At 40.9% G+C, this 22,576-nt stretch overlaps 1 protein-coding gene across 10 annotated transcripts in view; it reads right to left on the reverse strand.

The window, feature by feature from the left end:
- Nucleotides 1–2,645: 2,645 nt before the first annotated feature.
- Nucleotides 2,646–22,576, reverse strand: part of CREM (cAMP responsive element modulator) — a 32,922-nt gene continuing 12,991 nt past the window's right edge. For 2 of the 10 annotated variants that reach the window (XM_081834507.1, XM_081834504.1), the window contains exons 3-8: nt 22,295–22,441; nt 18,688–18,785; nt 18,437–18,579; nt 16,626–16,814; nt 6,635–6,791; nt 3,130–3,808 (exon numbers count right to left, since the gene is read on the reverse strand). In XM_081834507.1, coding sequence (XP_081690633.1) covers nt 3,664–3,808; nt 6,635–6,791; nt 16,626–16,814; nt 18,437–18,579; nt 18,688–18,785; nt 22,295–22,441 — 879 coding nt within the window. In that variant the 3' untranslated portion in view covers nt 3,130–3,663. Of the gene's footprint in view, nt 3,809–6,634; nt 6,792–11,348; nt 11,496–11,681; nt 11,800–12,160; nt 12,332–16,457; nt 16,479–16,625; nt 16,815–18,436; nt 18,580–18,687; nt 18,786–22,294; nt 22,442–22,576 lie in introns of those variants that run through there. The other 8 variants (XM_081834506.1, XM_081834508.1, XM_081834509.1 and 5 more) reach the window with 8 other exon arrangements.

Genomic DNA, 22,576 nt, shown 5'->3' on the forward strand with positions numbered 1-22,576 from the left:
GGCTACCCACATCAAACACAATCAGCAGTCATTAAAAGGGCAGGAAAAGCCTCAGTGGGTAACAGCATTTCCTTTCCCTTGTTGTTGCCACCAATTTTAAAGAGACTTCAAGATGCAGTTAACGTGATTTAGAGCCCTCTCTGTTAAATCTACATGAGTCATATTTCCTAGTGCCAGCAGCTGTGTTAGTCATCGGTGACCAAAGATGTGTGATGTGCAATGGCAAGAACATGTTGGGAATGAGTAGGAAACACCCAGGATCGAAACCCTATACACTAGGAGCTGCAATCCTGCCACAACAGAATGCTGATGAGGACAGACCCGGCAGCTTCAGAACTAGAATCAAGCAGTCACCTAAACAGGAAACACCTACTTCCTCTCACTGGCGAAATCAAATTAAACGTAGCATTTAGAACATTAGACTGAAATCAGATGGCTTTGGATAAGTTATCAACTCACAGCTGGTGGTGTTTCTTGGTAAAACAAGACCAGGAAGAAAAGGAGTAATGACTTACCTCACAGGATCAGCGGGATGCTGGAGAAGGCTAAAGAACAGAGCACACATGGGGACAAACATTTCTATAAAAATGGAGAACAACTGGAATCCTCCTTGCATGTGCTTTTACTAAAATGCAAGACGTCTGACCTCTAGGAGCACCTGTTAGTAAAACTGTAGGTAAAAATACTGTGGAAACAGACAAAATCCTTTATTAATTACTATGAATATCTTTATCAATCTCATTGAGACTATAACAAAAGCTACTGACCAATTCTATAAGCTTTTGCAAGAATTACATACTCATTACACCTTTAGTACCCTATTTGTAAGCAAGTATTTTGTTCTTCTCTAACAACAGTGTGTGCTTTATTTTATTGAAGGTTAACTGCCACATCTCTTGCCTGTTGTTTTGTCTGGCGAGAGCTGTGAACTTGAAATGATAAGGCATTCCTTCCAATAAACCTCTAGAACTACATGTACTAAAAATTTGCTGCTGGCCAGTTAACTCCACGGATAGCGCCGTTGGTTAGAGCATGGTGCTGATAATGCCAAGGTTGCAGGTTCAATCCCATATGGGGAAACTGCATACTCCTGCAATGCAGAAGATTGGACTCGATGATTCTCAGGGTCCCTTCCAGTTCTACAGTTCTGGGATTCTATGGCACATAAAATATTTATCAAGTCCTCCTGCTTTGGAGCAGCCTGTAGTAGCTGTCTGAATAACCTGTTTGCAAAAGACAGGCATTCCAGGGTCTCCTTGCACGTTTCCATTGACTAGGCCTGGACACACTGCAATTTCTCAGCTTCAGGTTTATCATTTGTAAAGTGGAAGCAACAAGCACCTACCTCACCATGACATATTTATTGCACTTCACATATACTTTAAAAGAACTGAAACCCTGGTCTTTTTTTGCCAAATGCGATGAGCTGAAGTCTTGAGAATCTATTTTCCACTGTCTTCTGAAAAGCAAATGGCAGCCAACTAGAGGAATTTCTTCTAGCAGATCCATCATCAAATCGGTAGAATTGGTACTCGTTGTTTACTGCTTTTATTTCATTTTTAAAAAACAGAAGAATAAACTGCAATTCATTTTAATTACAGCACATATCCACAGTTCATCATCTAAGAAGGTGCATGGAATGAATCTGTTCTAGTATTCTTTTTCAAAATATTTGTTTGCAAAGTCTTTTGTGATTTTACTCTATCCGGTTTAACTGCAGGCATTAAAAAAGGCCCAAGGATGCTATCACAGGGAAAGGAAGCATGGCTATGTTCACGCAAAAGGAAATCCCCCCTAGCTCCTGTTTGTGACAGCAATTGTGGCCGCATACACATCTCATGCTTAAAGCATATCTTGATAAACTGTAGTTTACCCCTCATAGAATTACATTCCCCAGCACCCTCAACAAGTCACAGTTCTCAAGATTCTGTTTTGGGGGGTGGGGAGGAAATGTGCTTTAAATGTGTGGCGTGTACACAGTTCCTGAAGAGTTGCTGGATGTCCCTACGTGCTTTCTCTTTTCAGAGCTCAAGATCAGCAGGAAACACTGCTTCAGCTAAGCAGGCATGGGAATGTAGGCCAGGAGGAAACACAAGAGAGACTGGCGTCACACAACTGCAAAGCAATATAGCCAAATGAAGAGGGCACGGAGGATGGCAGTGGAGAGAAACACTTTGCACTTCTATTGATTAGATGGACAAGAAATAAATCACCTTCAGCAAATGTGGTTTACATCCATAGCACATATCAAACAGTAAAAATCACCTCCTACTTGGGGTATTTAATAAGATTTTGACAGGCAACAGCCACTGAGTAGAGCTGACTAACCATGGTTGTGCATGTTGTGTGAAATACCCTTTAAAAAAGATTGCTTAGCCTGGAAGATGATGACAAGGGAATCATTGGTATGACACAGACCTTTAAAAATACCAGCGCCAGTATTATTTACAAGTAGCCTTTGTGCAAACAGTGGGTCCGAACATGAGCAGATTTTTAATCCCTGCATTACAATTCTGGTGGTGGCTTATGAAATATAAGACACACCATAAATATATGTCTGCTAAAATTACTTCATAACGTGCAGCATAAATTTTAAAATTTCTTAGCTGGGCCAGATGTTCAAATAAACACCAAACACTACAAAGTTTAACCAACATGGTTCTATTTAAAAACTAGTTTCAACCATGGCACTCAGTGACAGCAATACAATACTTTCTTCACAAAGTGATGAATATAAAAATATGCCATAAATTCATTTGTAAACTAGTATTCTAATACATGTATGTCATTACAACATACCTTTATATATATATTTATATATATAACTCTTTCCTGAGATACTTAGGGTGGTTTTCATTTTATTGTGTTGGATGCATTATCTTTGATCACTTTAAAATACTGGTGCAAGTGGGAACAACCAAAATTATACATTTAAAGTAATTAATGCAAAGATTGGGCAGAGGAACAGCTCTTACATATGTTGCATTTTGAAAAGATGGAACAGACACTGCCTTAACCATTTGACTCTTTCTGGATCAGAAAGAAACCTGAAGTTTCAATTAAGAATCTACAAAAATGCAGCGTTTCAGGAATGTTAGAGGCTGGAGTAGAAGACAAATGATACAAAGGAAAAGTCATAATTCTTGTTGACTAGACATTGCCCGCAGAAGCATCTGTACATGCTGTAGCCAGTTCACAGTTTCAATATTGATACTAGTCTGTCTTGGAAGAGCAAATGTCTTTTAAGGTTTCTAGCTCTTCTATAAGTTTCTTGTTTTGAACTTCTAACATCGCAACACGACTCTCCAGACATTTCACATATTCTTTCTTCCGCCGTCGACATTCTTTTGCAGCCTCCCTGAAAAAAGCAGAAGTAAAAAGGGCAAACAAAAACACTTTTTGGCATGCTACTGGAGTGGCAGGAGCAGGGAGGGGGCAGGGAAACGCAGTGATGATGGTCAATATAATATGGACACCATTATGCTTTCCAAAATTTAGAACAACTCTTCAAAAACACCTAAGAACAACTGGGATTGCAAGGGCAACGCACTGTCCCTTCCTCAAGGGCCACATGACAATCTGTAGAATTGCTTCATCTCATGCCTTGATTAGCATTTTTAGCAAAAAAAAAAAAAAAAAAAAAGGTCCATTGCCCATTGCCAGTTACTCTGCTTTATGGCAATAAAGATCTTTGAGGGCCTTGAGTTCCTCAATGAGAGTCTTGTTTTGGTTCTCAAGCACAGCCACGCGATTTTCAAGACATTTGACATACTCCTTCTTCTTCCTGCGACACTCACGAGCAGCTTCCCTGGAACCAACACAAGGCAAATGACTATAGGAAAAGGCACAGCACAATGACAACCTGGATTAAAAAAAAACAACCTCCAGCACCAGAAAAGCTGAAATCAGCAAGTGCCAAATTGGTAAACTGTACAACAATCACACCACCAATTCTACAGACAATGCAGAGCAGCGGGAGAAGCGTGATGATAAACACAGGAACAGCGTCAACGTAGCATATTCAGAGTGAGAAAATTGCAACACAGATGGATGGACAGCGTTCTATTCAGATGTTAACAAAGCACCGCTTGCTACATCAAAACTCGCATTAGAACAAAAAGCACAGGACTGACCTCATCTGTTTCCATAATTCGCCATATTCAAATGCATAAACAGGGGGGAGAAGCATCAAAGCCCACGTCTGCCAAAATGTTATCAACTAAACTGTCTGCAAAGATCAATGTCATGCTTTCTCTTCAGACTGAAGTCTAGATACCAGACTGAAATTTTGCCCCCCCCAAATCCTGTTTGGAGCAAAAGGTCAAATCAGTTATAAAGGCATTAAAAGGAACCCAAATGGGTTTGCAATTCGAATCTTAAGTTTTAAAATAACTATTATAGCTTAACTCACTGTACTGAAAGAGCATGGCTTGCCTGACTCCCTAGTAAGTTCAGGGCTGAGCAGAACAGCTGGAGGATTACTAGCTACAGTTCAAATTATAAGCCATTTTACTGTACCAGCTATGGCTAAATGACAGGAACAGCATTTAAACAAACATGTTGTGCTCTTTACAAAGGAAGGGAAAGTCCATCCCTTCCATCGATGGTGTATACAATAAGATCCAGCTCTTCTTTAGGTAAATATGGGAACCTTCCATCTTGGATTTGCTGTTATGGGCACATTTTTTCATACTATTTTGGGCACTCGGTTAACAATCTGAAGCGCCTTCTCTCCTCCTCTGAATCTCAAAACAGCTTAGCTGAAGCATGTTTGAAAGTCACCTATGTGAACAGCTCTGAGAACATTTTTGTTGTTGTTGAAAAGCAGTATATAAATATTGTAAATAAGCCCAAACAAGCAACAGTGAGAAGCTTTCAGCCATGCCATCAGCGCCTCAGTTTCTGTTAACTCACCTAAAAGCTAGGGAGATTTTATGGGGTGGGATCCACCCTCTTTTCTGTAGGGTTCACAAACAAAAGGCACTTCTGCTTGCACGAGGGGGTGGGCAAGATTTCCCCCTAGAAACATCTGCACACTCAAGCTGGGATCCTACTAGCTACCATATTTATTTATACAGAAAGAAAGTACACCTTAAGAAAAACTGGTGCGTGTTGCACATGTGTTACTGATGGCAGACACAAGGCTAAGCCTGGTAAGAGAATGAAAGAGAAAAAGAGAGTGCAAACATCTGGAATCTAAGGCATGAATTTTTATGGATGAGCAATTTAAGACAAAGGGCATGAGAAAAAGCAATACCATGGATGCAGTGAGCAATGGCAGGGTTAGTTACAACTGAGACGACTTTTTCCTACAAAGCGCATGCCAACAGCAGACATTAATATCAGAGTTCATGCACTGACACCAAAAACAAGACACACAAATAGCACAAATAAGCTGACCACCACCACAAAAGGGGGGAGGGGAGACATCCAAATTGCAAATTAATTACAGCAAATTTGTTTTGCTGTAACAGACACGAAATCAGTTGTTGGGAAGTTAACAGAATACCCCTCAAATTAAGCAAAACACTTCCACCCTTCCTTTATAGAAGCAAATGCTACATTGAAATTGCCTGCCTCAAATTCATATCCCAAACACTGTCAATAAGAGAAATGCATAAATATAACCCCTCACCACATCTACACCATATATAGTTGTATAATATATGAAAATACTGAATATAGCATTTCATAAGCTATAGATCTTAAGGGGGAGAACTCTACAAAACACCCAATAATATGCATTGCCAAAAGCCACCAGTGTGTGCCACCTCCGAGGGAGGTCCAGAGGGTGACAAAGACAGAACGGGCCTTCTCTGTCGTAGCCCCTTGTTTATGGAATGCTCTCCCCGTGTTCATACAATTCTGTTATTTTATATTTTACTTGGTTGTAAATCGCTTCAGGACTTCTTCAGCGGGGAGCAATGCATAAATTCAATAACCTAACCTCACTTTAACCTCCTATCTCCCCCTCAGGAACTATAAAGCAAAGGTAATCTAAGTTTTCCATAATCTTTTAAGAAACTTCAGGAGGTTTGTTGCCATTTATATCCCCATAGCAAGTGAAGAAATTGTGTTTCTTTTCTATTTGGATAGTTGGCAGGTTGGTGAACTTAGAAACCTGCACAGACTAGGCTGACTCTTGTCCCAAACAGCCACAGCCTGTTTTAAATCCGCTACCGCATGAAGTGGTGGAAGTTTGGCTGTTCGGCCTTTGGAGAACAGTTGTTCTAAAGCAGCTTTTTTGAACTTGGGGTCCTCCAAATTTATTGGACTACAACTCTCACGATCCCCAGTCAGCGTGGCCATGCTTGCTAGAGCTGATGGGTGTTGTAGGCCAAACATCTGGGGAGGCACCAGATTGAGGAATCCTGCTTTAAAAGCCACAAAGATTCAGTAATGCAACTGTATAGTATTCAACGGCACTTTAAGTGCCAGGGCAAAGGTCATCAGCAGTCAAGAGAGAAGGCACTGCCCTCTTCTCCCCAGTAAATTACATGGAAAAACCCACTGGCCAATTTTATCTTTGGGAAAATGTTCCTTAGCAACTATACTGATTTACCACCCCCATCTTTCCTGTCATCAGCTCTTGAAAGTAAATTCAACTCATTGCTTTTTCTTGAAATAGCAATACCTATTTTTCATGAGCCTTAGCTCTCTTTTACGCGTTGCTTCTTCTGCGAGCTGCTGTGGGCTATGCAATGTTCCTGGGGATGCTGCCATGACTACCCCTTGAGGTAAGGCTGTGGTTGGAGTTCGGATCTGGTAAGTTGGCATGTCACCTGTAGCAGCTGCAACAAAAGAAGAAAATGACACAAAAGAAATGTCACACAGTTCCATGATCTAAAAGGTTGGTTAGCATGTTGGTTTCGAATACCAGGAAGAACTTAATTCACATTCTGTGTCCAGTTCCTTAGATTTGAGGAGGTTCTCCCATTGTCCCACCACTGCGGTGTCACAGATAGGGCCTTCTCAGTTGTTGGCGCCCCAGTTACGGAATGCCTTTCCCCAGGCACCAAAAGTTTTGACATTTCAGCACCTGGCTAAGATCTGCTTTTTTGCCCAAGCAGCTTGGGGATATTAGTCTGCTGCTGAAGTTCATTTTGGTAGTTTTAACATGGTATTTTTAACTGATCTTTATTTACTTAATATGGATGAGGTGGTTGTGTTATTTTATTTTAAAAAGATATTTATTAGAATTTCCAATTTGATACAAAAAACCAACAGAAAACAAAAATGCACAAAAAATAACAAAAATACAAAAATACACAATTAAAAAAAAAGCAAAACAAATATAATTTCCATTACTTATTTCCATTTCCTTGTTTCCCAGACCTCCTCTCAACTCCCCCTTTTGTATTCCAATTCAAATTCTTAACTCAGCAAATCCTTATTGTAACTTATTATAACTTATTTTAACTTATTGCTCAACCTTTGCATTACAGCTGGTAACCACTTAATTTCTGTCCAACATCATTCTAACATTCATTAATTTTACAATATTTCTGCAAATAGTCTTTAAATTTCCTCCAGTCCTCTTCCGCCGACTCTTTTCCCTGGTCTCGGATTCTGCCGGTCATTTCTGCCAGTCCCATATAGTCGATCATCTTCATCTGCCATTCTTCCAGAGTGGGTAGGTCTTGTGTCTTCCAATATTTTGCAATCAGTATTCTTGCTGCTGTTGTTGCATACATAAAAAAGGTTCTGTCCTTCTTTGGCACCAATTGGCCAACCATGCCCAGGAGAAAGGCCTCTGGTTTCTTCAAGAAGGTATATTTAAATACCTTTTTCATTTCATTATAGATCATTTCCCAGAAAGCCTTAATCCTTGGGCACGTCCACCAAAGGTGAAAGAATGTACCTTCAGTTTCTTTACATTTCCTGTTGTGACGTGGGGTTTGTGATTTCAGCTCTCTTGACATAATATGCTGGAGACAGTTCTCTAGTAACACTTCTTTATTAAAGCAACAAGACTGACACTTGAGGAGGGGAGAGCTACATTTATAGGGACATGGAACTAGCTAGAAAGGATACATTTTGGAGGGAACAATATCAGGCAATCACAGTCCTGCCTTTGTAGGCAACCAATAAGACAGAGGATCCAAATACAGCAGCTTAAATGAACCAATAGTAGCTGTACCCTCTGGAACCAAAAGGCAGTTACTTTACCCTAATGCAAATACAGACAATAATAATACAGATATAAAATCCTTTGACTCAATACACAACATTTCCAACATTTATTATCGGGCAAATGATAAATTTTTGCAAGCTTGACTGGGGTCATGTACCACCTATACATCATTTTCATTATATTCTCTCTTAAGGCATTACATGCCGTAAATCTCTGGTTGCTGGTTGTGTTATTTTAAAGTTATACAATCCACCCTGAGATCTGTGGATGATGGGCAGCCTAAAAATATTCAAATAGATGAATTAAATAAGATCCAGACGAGAATGTTCTCCATCTATTCAAGGGCAAACAGAACAAAAAGTGCATTGTTTACTATAGAGAAAACCAGCAACACAGAAATGTTCAAAGGTCTAAAAAGCACTACAAACATGTTTTCTTATAAAACAAAAACAATCAAAAACTAAGATGCCCAGGAAAATAAAAAGGTGGGATGGACAATACCACAATGTAGATGGGAGGTGGGCTTTTCTGAAGAAGGCATCGTACAGCTGGGAAGCCACTACAGTGGTACCTCTGGATACGACTGGGATCCGTTCCGGAGCCCCGTTCGCATCCAGAAACAAACGTAACTAGCGAAGGCACATCTGCGCACGTGCACGTCGCTTTTCACCGCTTCTGCGCGTGATGTCATTTTGAGCGTCTGTGCATGCGTGAGCGGCAAAACCCAGAAGTAACGCGCTCAGTTACTTCCGGGTTGCCGCAGAGCACAACTCGAACGTGCTCAACATGAAGCATATTCAACCCGAGGTATGACTGTATTGAAAAAGCCCTCTCCTTAGCAGCTACGAGACATTTCTCCATCTCTGTGACAAAGTGTTTATACTATACTCTACATAGGGCTTAACACACTATAGATGTGACTTAATTTATAAGCAATAGCAAAAATTGCTGTAAACCACTCTGGTATTTTTTTATGAATAGTGGTATATAAATATTTCTATAAATATAAATAAATAAAAACAATCATAAGAGAAACCATAGAATCATAGAATTGTAGAGTTGGAAGGGACCGCAAGTGTTATCTAGTTCAACTCCCTGCAACTGAAGAAATTTTTTGTTCAACATGGGTCTCGAACCCACCATTCTAAGATTAAGAGTCTCATGCTCTACCAACTAAGTTAGCTAATTAATGGGCAACCAAGTTCCTCAAGCCCTGGCAGGCCACTATATATAACTGTAGGAGGCCATTTTCAGCCTGGTGGGTCACATATTTTGCAGGCCTATTTTGAGAGGTACCAGCAATCAGTAACTCCAGAAAACACAGGGATTTTTTAACAGAATTTTAACAGGGCCTTCATCACCTCACATGTAGGAAGCAAGAGCCTCAGGTCAGCCTAGGTCTGTCCAGACAGATGGATGCTCTCTTGATCTCTCGAAGCCAATGATCACAGAAAGTGGGATGGGCTGCCAAACTGGCAGATTTTTCTTGGGCTCTACCTCACTTTTGTTAAACGTAGTTAATAGCTAAATGCAAGTAAATATCAAAAAGTACATTTTCTTCCTTCTGTCCTTTAACAGAACAAATGTCAATGCATCCAGATAAATTCTGCAATTATTATCTATTGAATCTGTTGTCATGGTGACCACTACCAAGCAATGTCCAATATTGTTCTTTGTAAAGTATGGGGAAGTAGGAGCAAAAAGCTGTAGGATTGATAAAAGAGATAATATTCCAATGAATGTCTTACCCTGCTAGTCCTTCTTCAGGGAATTTCAGGGACATAAAGACTGAACATTTAGATGTGCTGTCCATAGCTGTCAACTTTTCCCTTTTCTTGTGAGGAATCCTATTCGGAATAAGGGAATTTCCCTTAAAAAAAGGGAAACGTTGACAGCTATGGTGCTGTCTCTTCCTATGGTCATAAGAAAAGCATTTGGGGGGGGGGCAGAAATCTCATTCACCCTATTGTTTTTTTTGCTCCTACTTCCATTTCCCGGGGGGGGTCTGTTTTTGTTGCAGTTTGTAAAGTATTGCCTTAGATGCCTTACAAATATCAGCAATAAGTACGTGAATGGCCACTGCTGTAATTATTATTATTTATTAAATTTATCAGGCTTCATTCTGGTAGCTTTACATCGGTAGGGATTAAAGTTCCAGTCAGTGATATCATTCTTCCTCTGCTCCTACCCCCCACCATATTATGAAGTTTTGACACTGTTGACCATTAACATTTTAAATTCCTGCGTGATAAAAGTGGCTTTAAAACAGCATGCAAAAATGCAGAAGTAAAGAGATGGTATTCTGGTTTTAGGTGAACTGCTTTGAGGGTATTGTTGTTTTTTCCCAATCAAGCAGTGTATTAATTTTATGAAATAAATAAATAAATTCCCAAAAATGTATACACTACACTGTTCAACTTTTGCCAAGTTTGAGTTTGAGAAAAGCACAACAGCCATTGTGTCATTGTTCCCCTTTACCCTTATTGCAACCAGGAACCTATTTTGTACATTGCATGGGGTCATTTAATTAAGCTTTGCTTACAGAACTTCATCTCAAGACTGATACAAACTGGAGAACTCTGGTCTTGTCCATTATGCCAAACTTGCTCATGCTCCCCCATACACACCCCTTTTTGTAATTTTAACATCCAGAAAAAATATTGAGAACTCCAAAGCTTCTCCATGACTCTGAGACATTTTACTTGGCCCTAATAATTTTTTTTTTACTCAACTGTGTCTTCTGGATTCCCTCCCCCCCCCCCAGGTATCAATATGGCTATCGGCAATGTTTATAGCTGTTGCTGTTTTTTTGCTATATAAATTGAATTGGGGAAGGGGGTTGAATCCAGGTTTCATTCCGTAACTAAACCATAATTCATAAAATATCCTATGGTACAAAAACTGTACCTGCAAGGAATGATCAGTCCGCTCCTGATTCCCACCACAAATATTATTATTTTTAAAAAAACCTGCCACTCAGTACTGACAAGCAGAACCAGGCATGCTACATATAACAGAAGTCTGAGTTTCACCCACATTCCCCTCCACACACGGCTAGCAACCTTTACCACAAGGATTATAAACTTCACTCAAGTCTGCTGCACTGCTCCTGGTCCTTTGGCTCGTGTGAGCCTGAGGTCTTTTATTACTATTATTTAAAGAAAATATCCCGTTGGATCAGCAAACAAAGAAAAGACACACAAGCCAGGCTTACTTAGCTCCAGAGACAGCATGCAGGCTACTGAATTAACGCTGTAACAAACATGCCAGCAGCGGCGGCAGCGCTGGTTGAAGCAGAAAGGAACTGACTAAATCACAGCATGACTCGCAGCTGACGTCAATGTGTTTGTTGTTTGTGGAGTTTAACTTTTCCAGCCCCGCTGAAACGCGATTCCAGGAAATCTATCTGACGTCAGCCTGCTGAACTCTGCTGTGGAACAGGCAGTTTTTCGAGTGGAGGAGGCGCAAAAGAACTAAATCATAAAGCCCAAAGCATTGCTGGAGCACCCACGCGGGTCACTCAGATTTCATTTCTGCTCTTTAGTACCTGTCAGAGATGGAAGACCGATTACATGGCTGAAGTGAGCACAGTCCACACAACTACATGCTGGCTGCCGGAAGCTGAAGAAGCAATCTTTCATATACTTCCAAGCTGTTTAATCACTCTAAAAAAGCACCAAGGGAGACAAGTTCCTTGTTCGCACTGCTTAAATAAAAGGATTGCTTCAAAGCTCACGTTACCAAGGAAAAACAGCACAAAAACTGAAAGAGCAGCCATCGGTCTAACTAACTAAAATGCTGCATCAGCTAAAGAAATGTTAATGACAGCTTCCAGGAGTCTATTAAAAAAAATGTGCTTGGTAACTAAGTGCTCTAGACCAGCAACGCTGTCGCTGGGTGTTCTAGCAAACAATTCCCCCTGCTTGCAATTTGGCTGCCTAAATCCCACAGATTCCGTGGGATTTCAGCAGCCCAGCTGTGAACAGGACTACAGCCCCAATTTCCCCTTTCAAAAAAGAAGCTTACAGAATTGCCTACCGGTTTCGTCTCTGGTTACAGCCATGCCCAGCGTCTGCTCGAAGGCTTCTCCTCTGCCACCAGCAGAACATGAAATGTTCCAAACAAGCAAGCATGTGCAGGATTACAAGCTCCAGCACTGACATCATAATGACCTCACTAGCCTACCCCGTCATTAATGTGCTTTCTCACTGGAACAGCTCATTGAAACAGGAGCCCAGGGAAAACCTTTGCTAACAAACAATCACTTCAGACTTTTTATATAGCCTAGCTTTGCTCTCCCCGCGATACAAAGGCAGGCATAGATCCAGGGAGCTGGCTATAAATCAGGCTCCACAGACGCATCTGCAGCAAGGGCAGATGTTATTTCGGTGCCAACGCTTTTCAAAATAAAGGTTCTGAAAACTGTACTTTAAACAATAATGCAATTCAGTATCTGTATGAATTAAAAGTTGGCAAGCCAGGGTAGAACTGTTTCATACCATGTTGACAGTCAAGACACCATAAGAGGAGCCCTCCTGCTTCATGATGACAACAACTTAACATTTACTAAAACACCTACATTTCTTCAAGCACTATACATATATTAAAAGATGAAACAGCCCCTGCTCAGAGTCCAATAGACGTGATACAAAAGCGAAAAGGGAAGAGGAGGGAAGAGGAAAGGAAACATGGGGACAACTGCTTCTTCACTAGCTAGTGGAAAAGGTCAGGTTGGTCTCCTTTTTGTTCTAATTTTCTACCTGGGAGACAGGGGAAGCAGCCTCCCAGTTGGTCCTAAGTCACCTTGCTAGTGACAGAGGCTAGAGTGTGCCTCCTTTCAGCTCTGCAAAACCAGGTAACAGAGCAAAGGTCGTCAAGTTCAGCATCCTGTTCCTCACACCGACTAACCAGATATCCCACAATCAAGACATAAAGGCAATATCCTCTATGGACTGCTGTTTCCCTGCAACAGATACTCAGAGGCACAGTACCTCTGACCCTCGGGGCAGTATGTTCTTACCTTTATCCCCACTTCTGAGTAAGGATGAATATAAATCCACATGAATAAAATTTCCATTGCTATTTATCTACTTTTTATGCATTGCCACCCTGCCTTTCAAGGCATGTTGCCCTTGGCAGTTATCCCTTGGCATACTTGCACTTGATAAAAATTGCACAGCTCTTGGTAACTACTAAGAGACAAAAAAGATGGTGTTGATTTTCTCCAAACCCATCAGTTCACACTAACCTCTCATAAATATTTTCCTGCAGATCTTGTGACTGATAGGAATTTCTTCTTGTCTCCAACAGCCATGTTGTGAGCCTCTACCATTTCTGTACATAGACTCTTTCCAGCATCAAGGCAAACAACTACTATAGAATACACTGCAGAATGTTACGGGGCAATAACCACTTGTATATAAACTACTTGGAATAAGAGGCTCTCATATGCAGTTTTTGGAACCACAGTTCCATTCAGCCTCTGGTGTGATGACAATGGAGTGCAATCACAGGAGTCACCAGATGTATACGGTTATTGCTATAAAAAGTATCATGCACATTTTGGTCCTCAGCATGGAATAGAAACAGCAGCAAAGGAACAGAAGTGCTTTAGTACAGGGTGGGCAGAAGATAGATTGGGATCTACAGGTAAATCTCTGGGTGATTTTCAGTGGATCAGCAGGAGCTTTAGACTCCCAGAGGTTTAGCACTAGCAACAACTAAAAGGCTCTCTCACACACAATTAGCTTGCTGAAATGAAGAAAGCTTGTGGGGAAAGCAGGAATGGATTTATGTGAGAAAGCACTGCAACATCAGAGAGAACAAATGCCTTGGCTGAGCAGCAATTCTAAGTGTGCAGAAATCCCCCTGTGCCATCATTCTGATCTGGCTCTGGGTGGTAGATCTGGAGGTTATAGTAAAAATCAAATTAGTTCCATTGAGCCTGAAGTCTGTCCACCCCTGGCTTAGTTTCCACGTCACTGAAGAGGCAACACAAGAGTGCAAAAGGAAAGTACTCTAGTGCTGAAGTTAATGTAAGAGGTGCCTTTGCTTTGTTGTGTAAATGTCCACCCAGGTGTATTTTCAGAAACCCTCTGTTATGTACTGAGTTGAATAGGATCCAAAATGCAGCAGTCTGATTGGTCCTAGAATAACAGGATCCAAAATGCAGCAGTCTGATTGGTCCTAGAACAATAGGATTCAGAATGCAGCAGTCTGATTGGTCCTAGAACAATGCAGCAGTATGATTGGTTCGCAGGAGCCACCCAATCCAGCTCCAGGTGGAAGTGAATCCGCAACCTGATTGGCCTATGGAAAATCCCGGAATTAGCCAATCATGTGCAGCCCATTGTGTAAATAATGTATATAAAGCAGATATTTGGGGGGAACTTCCATTCCTCCTCACCACTATGAGCTGAATAAAGAGCATGGAGTCCACTCTCGACTCCGACTATATTTCACCCTCATATCCTCTCTCTCAACCTCCTTCCTATTTTGCTCAACAGGCCTGGTTTACTCTGTGCACAAGAGAAGTTAGCAATCTCTTTTCATTATTGTAGCAGCTTTCCAGGTAGTGTTCACAAAGTGGCTGCTTATCATGGTTTATTGCAAACAGGATTTATTGTCTGATGGCTCCTACTTCACTCCTCCTCCCCGGTGGGATAAACAAACCAGAACATCATAATTAAGCTCAGCTTTCCATGAGGTCTAGACCTCAGATCATTGTTTCTTCCTTCCTACCAAGCCAGTATTGCTAACCAGACTAAAACTGTTAGTTTAGGAGTACTGGCTAGTTGGGGAGCAAGCCACAATCCTGGGTTTGGATGTTACAGGAAGTCAGCAATAATTGTTGGCTTCCTGGTTTGTTTATCCTGCTTGCATCAGGGAAGGAGAGAAGTGGGTGTAATTTGACAGTGTTCAACAGCACACTTCCCTTTCCTAGCAAACCATAATAACCCAGCAACACTGGTTTATTGTGACATGTCAATTGAGGCAGCTGTAGTCCGAGCCATTTCCTTTGGGGAAACTGGTAACTAAATGAGATTAGAATTAAATGAGATTACCGCTTTTGAACATAACTTTTACCTGGCACCTTCATTATATATCTTTAGGCACCAGACAAGAACATTCCTCTTATCCCAGGCCTTTGGCTAATTAAACAATCTATGGCTTTTTAAGCTGGAGGGGGGTTGTTTTTGTTTGTTTTTGTGTTATGTATTTTTTCCATGTTTATATTGTAAACCACCCTGTGATCCTCAGATGAAAGGCGGTATAGAAATTTAATTACTTAATAATAATAGAATACTCTTGACCCTGCTTCTTTGTGGCTTCACACTAGCATCTTAGGATCATCTTGCAGTTTATCGTTATGTCTAAGACTAAGAAACATTTAATCTAATTCCTACTCACACATCATCCATTGTACATAAGCAACACACAGTAGTATAGCATGACAGAATGTGCCCTTGTCACCATAAGCTGGGCACAATGTGTAGCTGAAGGGTATGTGGCTATTTTATTTATTAACAAAATTTATATACTACTTGCTTGTAACAAAATCGAAACAACAACAATTTTCAAATCTCTCCTCTCATTTTGCCTGGTAAAGATCACAGATTATCAGACTTCTGTGTATTATGTGCTTCATCTCTGGACATTACATCCAAGGCAATGAGGCATAAGAACCTACTACTTCAGAGTGCATTAAGTTATATGCAAATTTGCCAACCTCTAAAGAGAGCTTGAATTTCGCAGACTCTTGACTTTTAAATGTGGTACTTGAGTTGAAGTTACCAACTGTTCTATCATCTACATTAAAACAAACCCTTATTTCATGTCCATTAGAGGAAAGGCAGAAAGTAAAGTGCAAGAGACTTTTTCAAAGCAAGAAGAGGATGATAAAGGGAACAAGTTATTCCCTGGCATAGCATCCAAAAGACCACAGAAACAACCCTGGTGTCCTAGTAAAGGTATACATCAAAAAGGAACAAAAATAAGCCTTTTCAATGCAGGACCTCCTGTCCTGCAGGAGCCACTCACACAGTGAAAAGGCCAACATTGATCAAATTATATACAGAAATATATTGCACCCACCTCAGCATTTCAGACTAAGTTACTGTATCATCCATTTATCCAAGAATCCATGCTATGTAAGTACACTGCTTCAATTTTTTTCTAGCAATGATTAAAGTTGATCAAACCATGCTCTGCTCCTTAGACGAATTGGCCATGAAACACATATATTTGCCTATAGTGCATATTTTACCGTATTTACTGTTAAACTTTATTTTCATGTTTGTAAGCTCATCGTTAAGTATTTTACCTTAACTCTGTCATTTTGTAGTTGTAGGGAAGAGGGTCTTTTCCTGTTTTTGTTTGTTATTTGCTGGCTACTTATAGCCCACTTTTCTGCTGAAAAATCTATTAAGAGTTCAAAACAAATAGAGACATACAAATGCCATTTAAAAGCAAATATAAAATGAAAGCATACCTTGGACAACAACTTGACTCCCAGGTACAAAGAACTGTTGTGTGCCATCAGCTGTTTGGGCTGCATATTGTACAATTGTAGCACCGGGCTGAGGAGCTCCTGAATTTGTCATTGTTAATGTCTGCAACCCCTGAACGCCGTCAGATGCCTGGTTAGAGATCTGGATTGCTCCACCTTGGGCTATAGCAACTTAACAAAAGCAATAATGGTATTAACCAACGGAAACAAGAGTCTTTGGAACAGCTCTAATCCAGCCATTCCTAAACTGTGTGTTGGGACACGTTAGTGCACCTTAAAAGAACTAGTAGTGTGCCATAAGAAATTAATAATGAAGAGCTTTTTTGAGGCTCTGCAACCACTGCTTTTCAGTCAGTCTTCTTCTACAAATGCAGACAACACTGCTGAGTCTTTGCATCAGGAACAAGTGATTTCACCTGATACAGAGAACAGAATTACCTGTCCTCAGAAAAGGCCTCCCATTTCCCCTCTGCAATTCTCTAATCCTGGTTATGCTATTTTCTCTCATATATATATATATATATATATATATATATATATATAGAGTATTAAGAGTGTAGTACGCCTCCTGTGTTGATTTGGAAGAAAATAAGGGTGACTTGGCTATCAGAGGTTTAGGAAACACTGATTCAGTGTGTACTACCACTTTTGTAATTTGGATACAGTCTAGCTCAGGAAAGGGTCGCTTGTAGCTCTTCAGATATATTTGGACTCCAACACTTATCTGCCCAAGCCAGCATGGTGAATGGTCAGGAATTATGGGAACTAAAAATCTAGTAACACATTCCCCAGCCCTGATCTAAGTCAACTTTGTATTGCCTCAAGGGATGCTTTGCTGTGCAGAGACAACTTTTATCAGTGAAATCTTGTACAACAGAAGACAGTACGAAACAGCTGCATAAATTATATTTGAATTTTAAAAAGAGAAAAGAATAAGAATAAGCTGTTAACTTTTCCTTACATGACCTGTTTTCATAACAAAATGCTACATTATAGGGTATAGATTTTAGGTGTCAGAACAGGAACAACACGATGCAAAGTTAAATGTTCCATTCTCCAACATGACAAAACAACCTTTTAAATAAGTTCTCCGTCACAGATATTTCAGATATTTCAACTCTGCTCATACTTTACATGGAAAATATGCTTATTGAAGATTTATCTATGTACAACTATGTACACCATGTACAACTCTCTATTGCATTTTCCAGTCAATGCCAAATTGTTGGACTCTGCACTCCAAAGCAGAACAGTAAAAAATAGATTCTACACAAAATCCCCAAAGGGCACAATCTAGTGGGAACAACTTTTGTACAATTATTAGGATTTGGAGTGTTTCCTCCTTTTAAATAAGGATGCTTAGTGCAGGATTAGTTCCCAGTAAACTGGTGTCTAATTCTAAACTCATAAAAAAGATTGCAAGTTGCATTTCTTTTTATCTTAAGGACTGTATTTATGGAAGAAAATTGTACAAACTTCCTTGTGTACCCTAGCTTCCAGTTATATAATGAAATACATCAATTTGAAGCAACACACATTAAGGAGCATAAGATTTGAAGAAACAGAATGGAACAAAGTGAGAAAAATTTAATTTTTGCTTATCAGATCATTGCTGTAAATTATAAGAGATCTTTATTGATGTAAGCATGAATTTCACTTGGGTTTTAATTGAGACTTTTTCTTGAATATTCCCCCCACTCTCCACAATAGATCTAGCTTACTAAGTTAGCGATTTACATTTTGGTTTTAAGGACAAAAGCTAAATATCTTGTTTGATGTTATGGGATACATACTGTACTGCCCGGTGCTAGTCTGATAAAGGCTCGTTGGCACTGCCATGGCAGGGATGCCAGAGGGCGCTCCTTCTTCCTCTGGCTTTCCTTCTTCAATCTTAGTGACACCGGGTGCATCAGAAGAAAGTTCATTCAGAATTTTTCTGACACAAGTAAAAACACATATACATTTAAAAGCAGCTGGCCCATGAAATGAGTGACTCATTTTAACCGAAAAGCACCAATTGTTACAACACAAAATTATAGCTTACCGATATGAAGGCCTCCTTGAAAGTATCTCCCTCCGTTTCTGAGAATCAATGACAACCTCTGACTCTGTAGATTCATCTGCACTTGTAGCTGATGCTACCTAAAATATGAACATTAAAAAATTAACCATCTTAGGAGTCGACTCAGAAGAGTTAACTAGCAGCATGGAATCCAGATTTGCAGAGGAGATTTTACTACCAGTGATCCATCTCACAGGACTGTCATAAAACTGCTTTGAAAATTTAACAATGCTTTGTAAATTAAAGACAGCAGCACCAGCATCTAATGGTAAGGCTATTGATAGGGGGTGGCCCAGAGGGCTGAAGCCTCAGGTGTTTTGCACTGGATCTTGGATTCCATGCCTACACCACCCCCTATATATATATATATATATATATATATATATATATATATATATATAACTTTTTTAAACCTTGCTTGCAGAGCTGCTGGACATACTTCAAATCACCGTGCTGGTCATATCCCCAATCACCTATTATTATTGGGTCGCACCCAAAGTAGTGCCAGAGGTGTTTTGCCAACACAGTTCCAGATCTGTCTCCTCTTTTCCCCTCAGTGTGATCTCCAAATTTTCTCCAGTGTGTCCCCCAGCTCTCCAGTGCCTATTTTGAGGGCAGGAAAGGGGGAGACTGCTGAACAGTGGAATGAAAAGTTCTGATCCTCCAGTGCACGGGTGTCAAACACAAGGCCCTCGGGCCGAATCCGGCCCACCAGACCTCGTCATATGGCCCGTGTAGCCGCCACCGGCTGCCAGCCTTCACCTTTTATTCTTGCTTCTTTTTTTTTTTGACCCAAGAAAGCCGCCTCTTCAGCGCATGCGTGGCAGCCTACAAGCCAGAGAACGTCTGCCCTCTAGCGGCGCCGGCCGTTCTACACAGGAAACCTCCACTTTACATGCATTCAGGAAACCTCCACTTGTTTTTATATTGAGCGCATGCCATCCTGTGATGTGACAGATCCAACGGCTGCCTGAACCCTTCTCTCCTGTACTGTAAGTACATAGGATGTATGTGTGGGGGGGAGGGGCGTCTGCTTATTATTCTGCTTAAAAGTCTGAGCGGTAAACTTTGGATATACTGACCACTTCCGGCCCTTTGAGGGTGACCAAACTGCTGATGCGGCCCCCGATGAATTTGAGTTTGACACCCCTGCTCTAGTGCATGTCTCTTCCATTAGCAGAACAGGAGTGTTGGATACCATACTTGCTTCTATCTATTTCTATATTAGCATATGCAAATTTTGTTTCATGAGCCTATACCCTGATTATTTTAAGTACCTAGCAATGCCCCTAACAGCATATGCAAAATCTTGATCATCTTGGCTTCCGAAGCAAACCCTGTGGTCCCCACAAATACACAGTTCTCTAACCTGAGAATGACTTCCCCTTTCCTGCTATGAGAGCAAAGAAAGACTGATTAGTTGGGGGCACCTGTTTACCTTCACAGAACATAGAGAGAAATAACACCATCCTTGCTCAGGAGAAAGGATAAGGAAAAGATGGAAGGAGGAAACATTGAGGTGAATTAATGACAAACTAGAAATGGCTCTGCAGGTAGAAATGCATTTTTTCAGTAAATGGCAAATATATATCTTTGACGGGCAAAAGAGGAGAGGATAATCTACATATAATAGTATAAGAAGAGTGGGAGAAAGAAACAAAAGGGGGCTGGGAGCAGAACAGCTGGAGAGAGAGAAAAACAGAGCATAATGGCAGGGAGCTTAAAAGGTAAATGCAAGAACAGGTATGTAATCTATCTAGGAGTACTCAATCCGTCATTGTCACTGGAGGCTTAAGTGACTGTAGTTGCTGGGAGTGCTTTACAATTGGACAATTTTGAAATGTGCTCTGTTGTGGCTGCCCTTACATTTGGTCCAGAAACTACCCCAAGCGAAGGTAACACCAGTGCTGAAGGAACTACACTAACTGCCAATATTCTGCTAGGTCAGTTTTAAGGTTTTACTGTTACTGTATAAACTAAAGCCCTAAACAACTTGGGACCAGGATCTCTGACTTACCCTCTGTACCTCATTCCCCCAGTTTCAAATTTTGTATCTGAAATTTCATTTGAATACAGCAGCCCTCCTTGAGTATGTTGGGATCCTTGAAATTTTAGTGCTGTCCCACTCCTTGTACTTGAGCACACAGTTCAAATGGCATTTGGCACCTAACATTAATATGCTAAGATCTGTATGTGTGTTTAATGCCAGGACAGGTGTGGGGAACCTCAGGTCTGAGATTTTGGCCCTTGGGACAATGCCCAGGCCACACTCCTCACCCATGGCCTCACCAATCCTACTTCATACCCTGCTCAAGAGCTTTTACCTGGATCAAATTTGTACCTGAATTGTGATAATGCCTCCTGCTTAGAATCATAGAATCGCAGAGTTGAAGGGACCACGAGGGTCCAACCCTATGCAATGCAGGGATTTTTTTTGCCCAATGTGGGGCTTGAACCCAGAACTCTTAAATTAAGAGTCTCATGCTCTACTGACTGAGCTATGGGTGGAAGTGTGCTTGTGTAGGCATGAATATAGAAACCTCTGAAGTTTGCATGGTGGCAATATAGATTACTGCTGAAAAGTAAGAGTTACATATTGTCAGGGAACTGCCAACAGCTCAGAGGCGAGAGGTGGAAGGGCAGTTGGGTTATAGGGAGCCTCCGAAGATCGTGAGAAGCAGTTCTTCCTCCGGGGAGGAGGGAAGCCATGCCTCCGGTGGGGAAGGGATGCAGGGCTCGGAGGATGCAAGGGAGAGCCACAACACCAAGCCTGAGCAAAACAGGGGGGAGGCAGGTCCCCCTTTACCTATGCCCTCTCTGTGCAGTCAGTTTACGCGCAGAGAGGGGAGGCGTAGGATGGGGGTCAAAAGAGTGCTCTGCTGGGGAAAGTTTAAGGACCACCCACTCTGAGTTTGCTAGTGACTGAGCAGACATGGAATTGAGACGTTCTGCACTGTGAATGTTTTGCACCAATAATAAAGCCTTGAAAAGACCAGTGGGGGTCTTGCCTGTTCGCTCTCGAGCAACCACGCCGGCACACATAACACATATGTTGCCCCATTCACTTTTTCCTTTAGCTACACTCACTGGCATGTGACACACACCCCTCCATACTACTATGAGAGCTAGAAACATGTTGTGGTTTTTTTTTTAAAAAAATATAATAATAATAAAGTAAAAGAAACAATATATACAGAATGCTAAATATCACATCTATGCATGATTTTTTCCTAGCATATATGTCACAATTGGTGACATGCAGAGTTCCTGGCCGCTGCATACCTTGCAATAGTGTTAGATTATCCACACACAAAAAAGGCGGGGGATAGCAGCACATGGGCATAACAATGAGACAATCTTTATGTATGTATAAGGTACAAGCCTATGTGCTCTGGTTTGAAGTAATCACTCTTTGAAGAAGCAGACAGAAGTATCATCTTTATATTCTCCTGATGGCAGAATATGTCAACCCTTGCTATGAAATACAATGAAGCTCTTCTCTCCATTGCTAGGGCAAAAATTAGAAGTCAATGATGCCAAGTAAATGTTAAGTAAAGCCTGCAGGAACGTTAAGAGAGATGCAACTAACCTGAACAGATTGCAACTGTGGTGATTGAATAACTGAAGGCTGAGTTGCTTGAATCACTCCCTGCACGTGGACCGTTTGACCAGAAGGCAATTGCACTACAGTTACAGAGGGAGATCCTCTTCCAGTTGTTGATCCCGCTACAGAAACCTATTGCATTGGTGAAAAATAACAGGAAGACATTAGCAGTGTGAGCACCTGCATACCAGTGATGATGATTTGGCAAAAGGTTTCCAGGGTGAAATTAAGGTTTAGCCTTTGAAACACGATGCGCTGTTTTCCAAT

The sequence above is a fragment of the Podarcis erhardii genome (assembly GCF_964252035.2).
Source record: "Podarcis erhardii genome assembly, chromosome: 12".
Taxonomy (NCBI): Eukaryota; Metazoa; Chordata; class Lepidosauria; order Squamata; family Lacertidae; genus Podarcis; species Podarcis erhardii.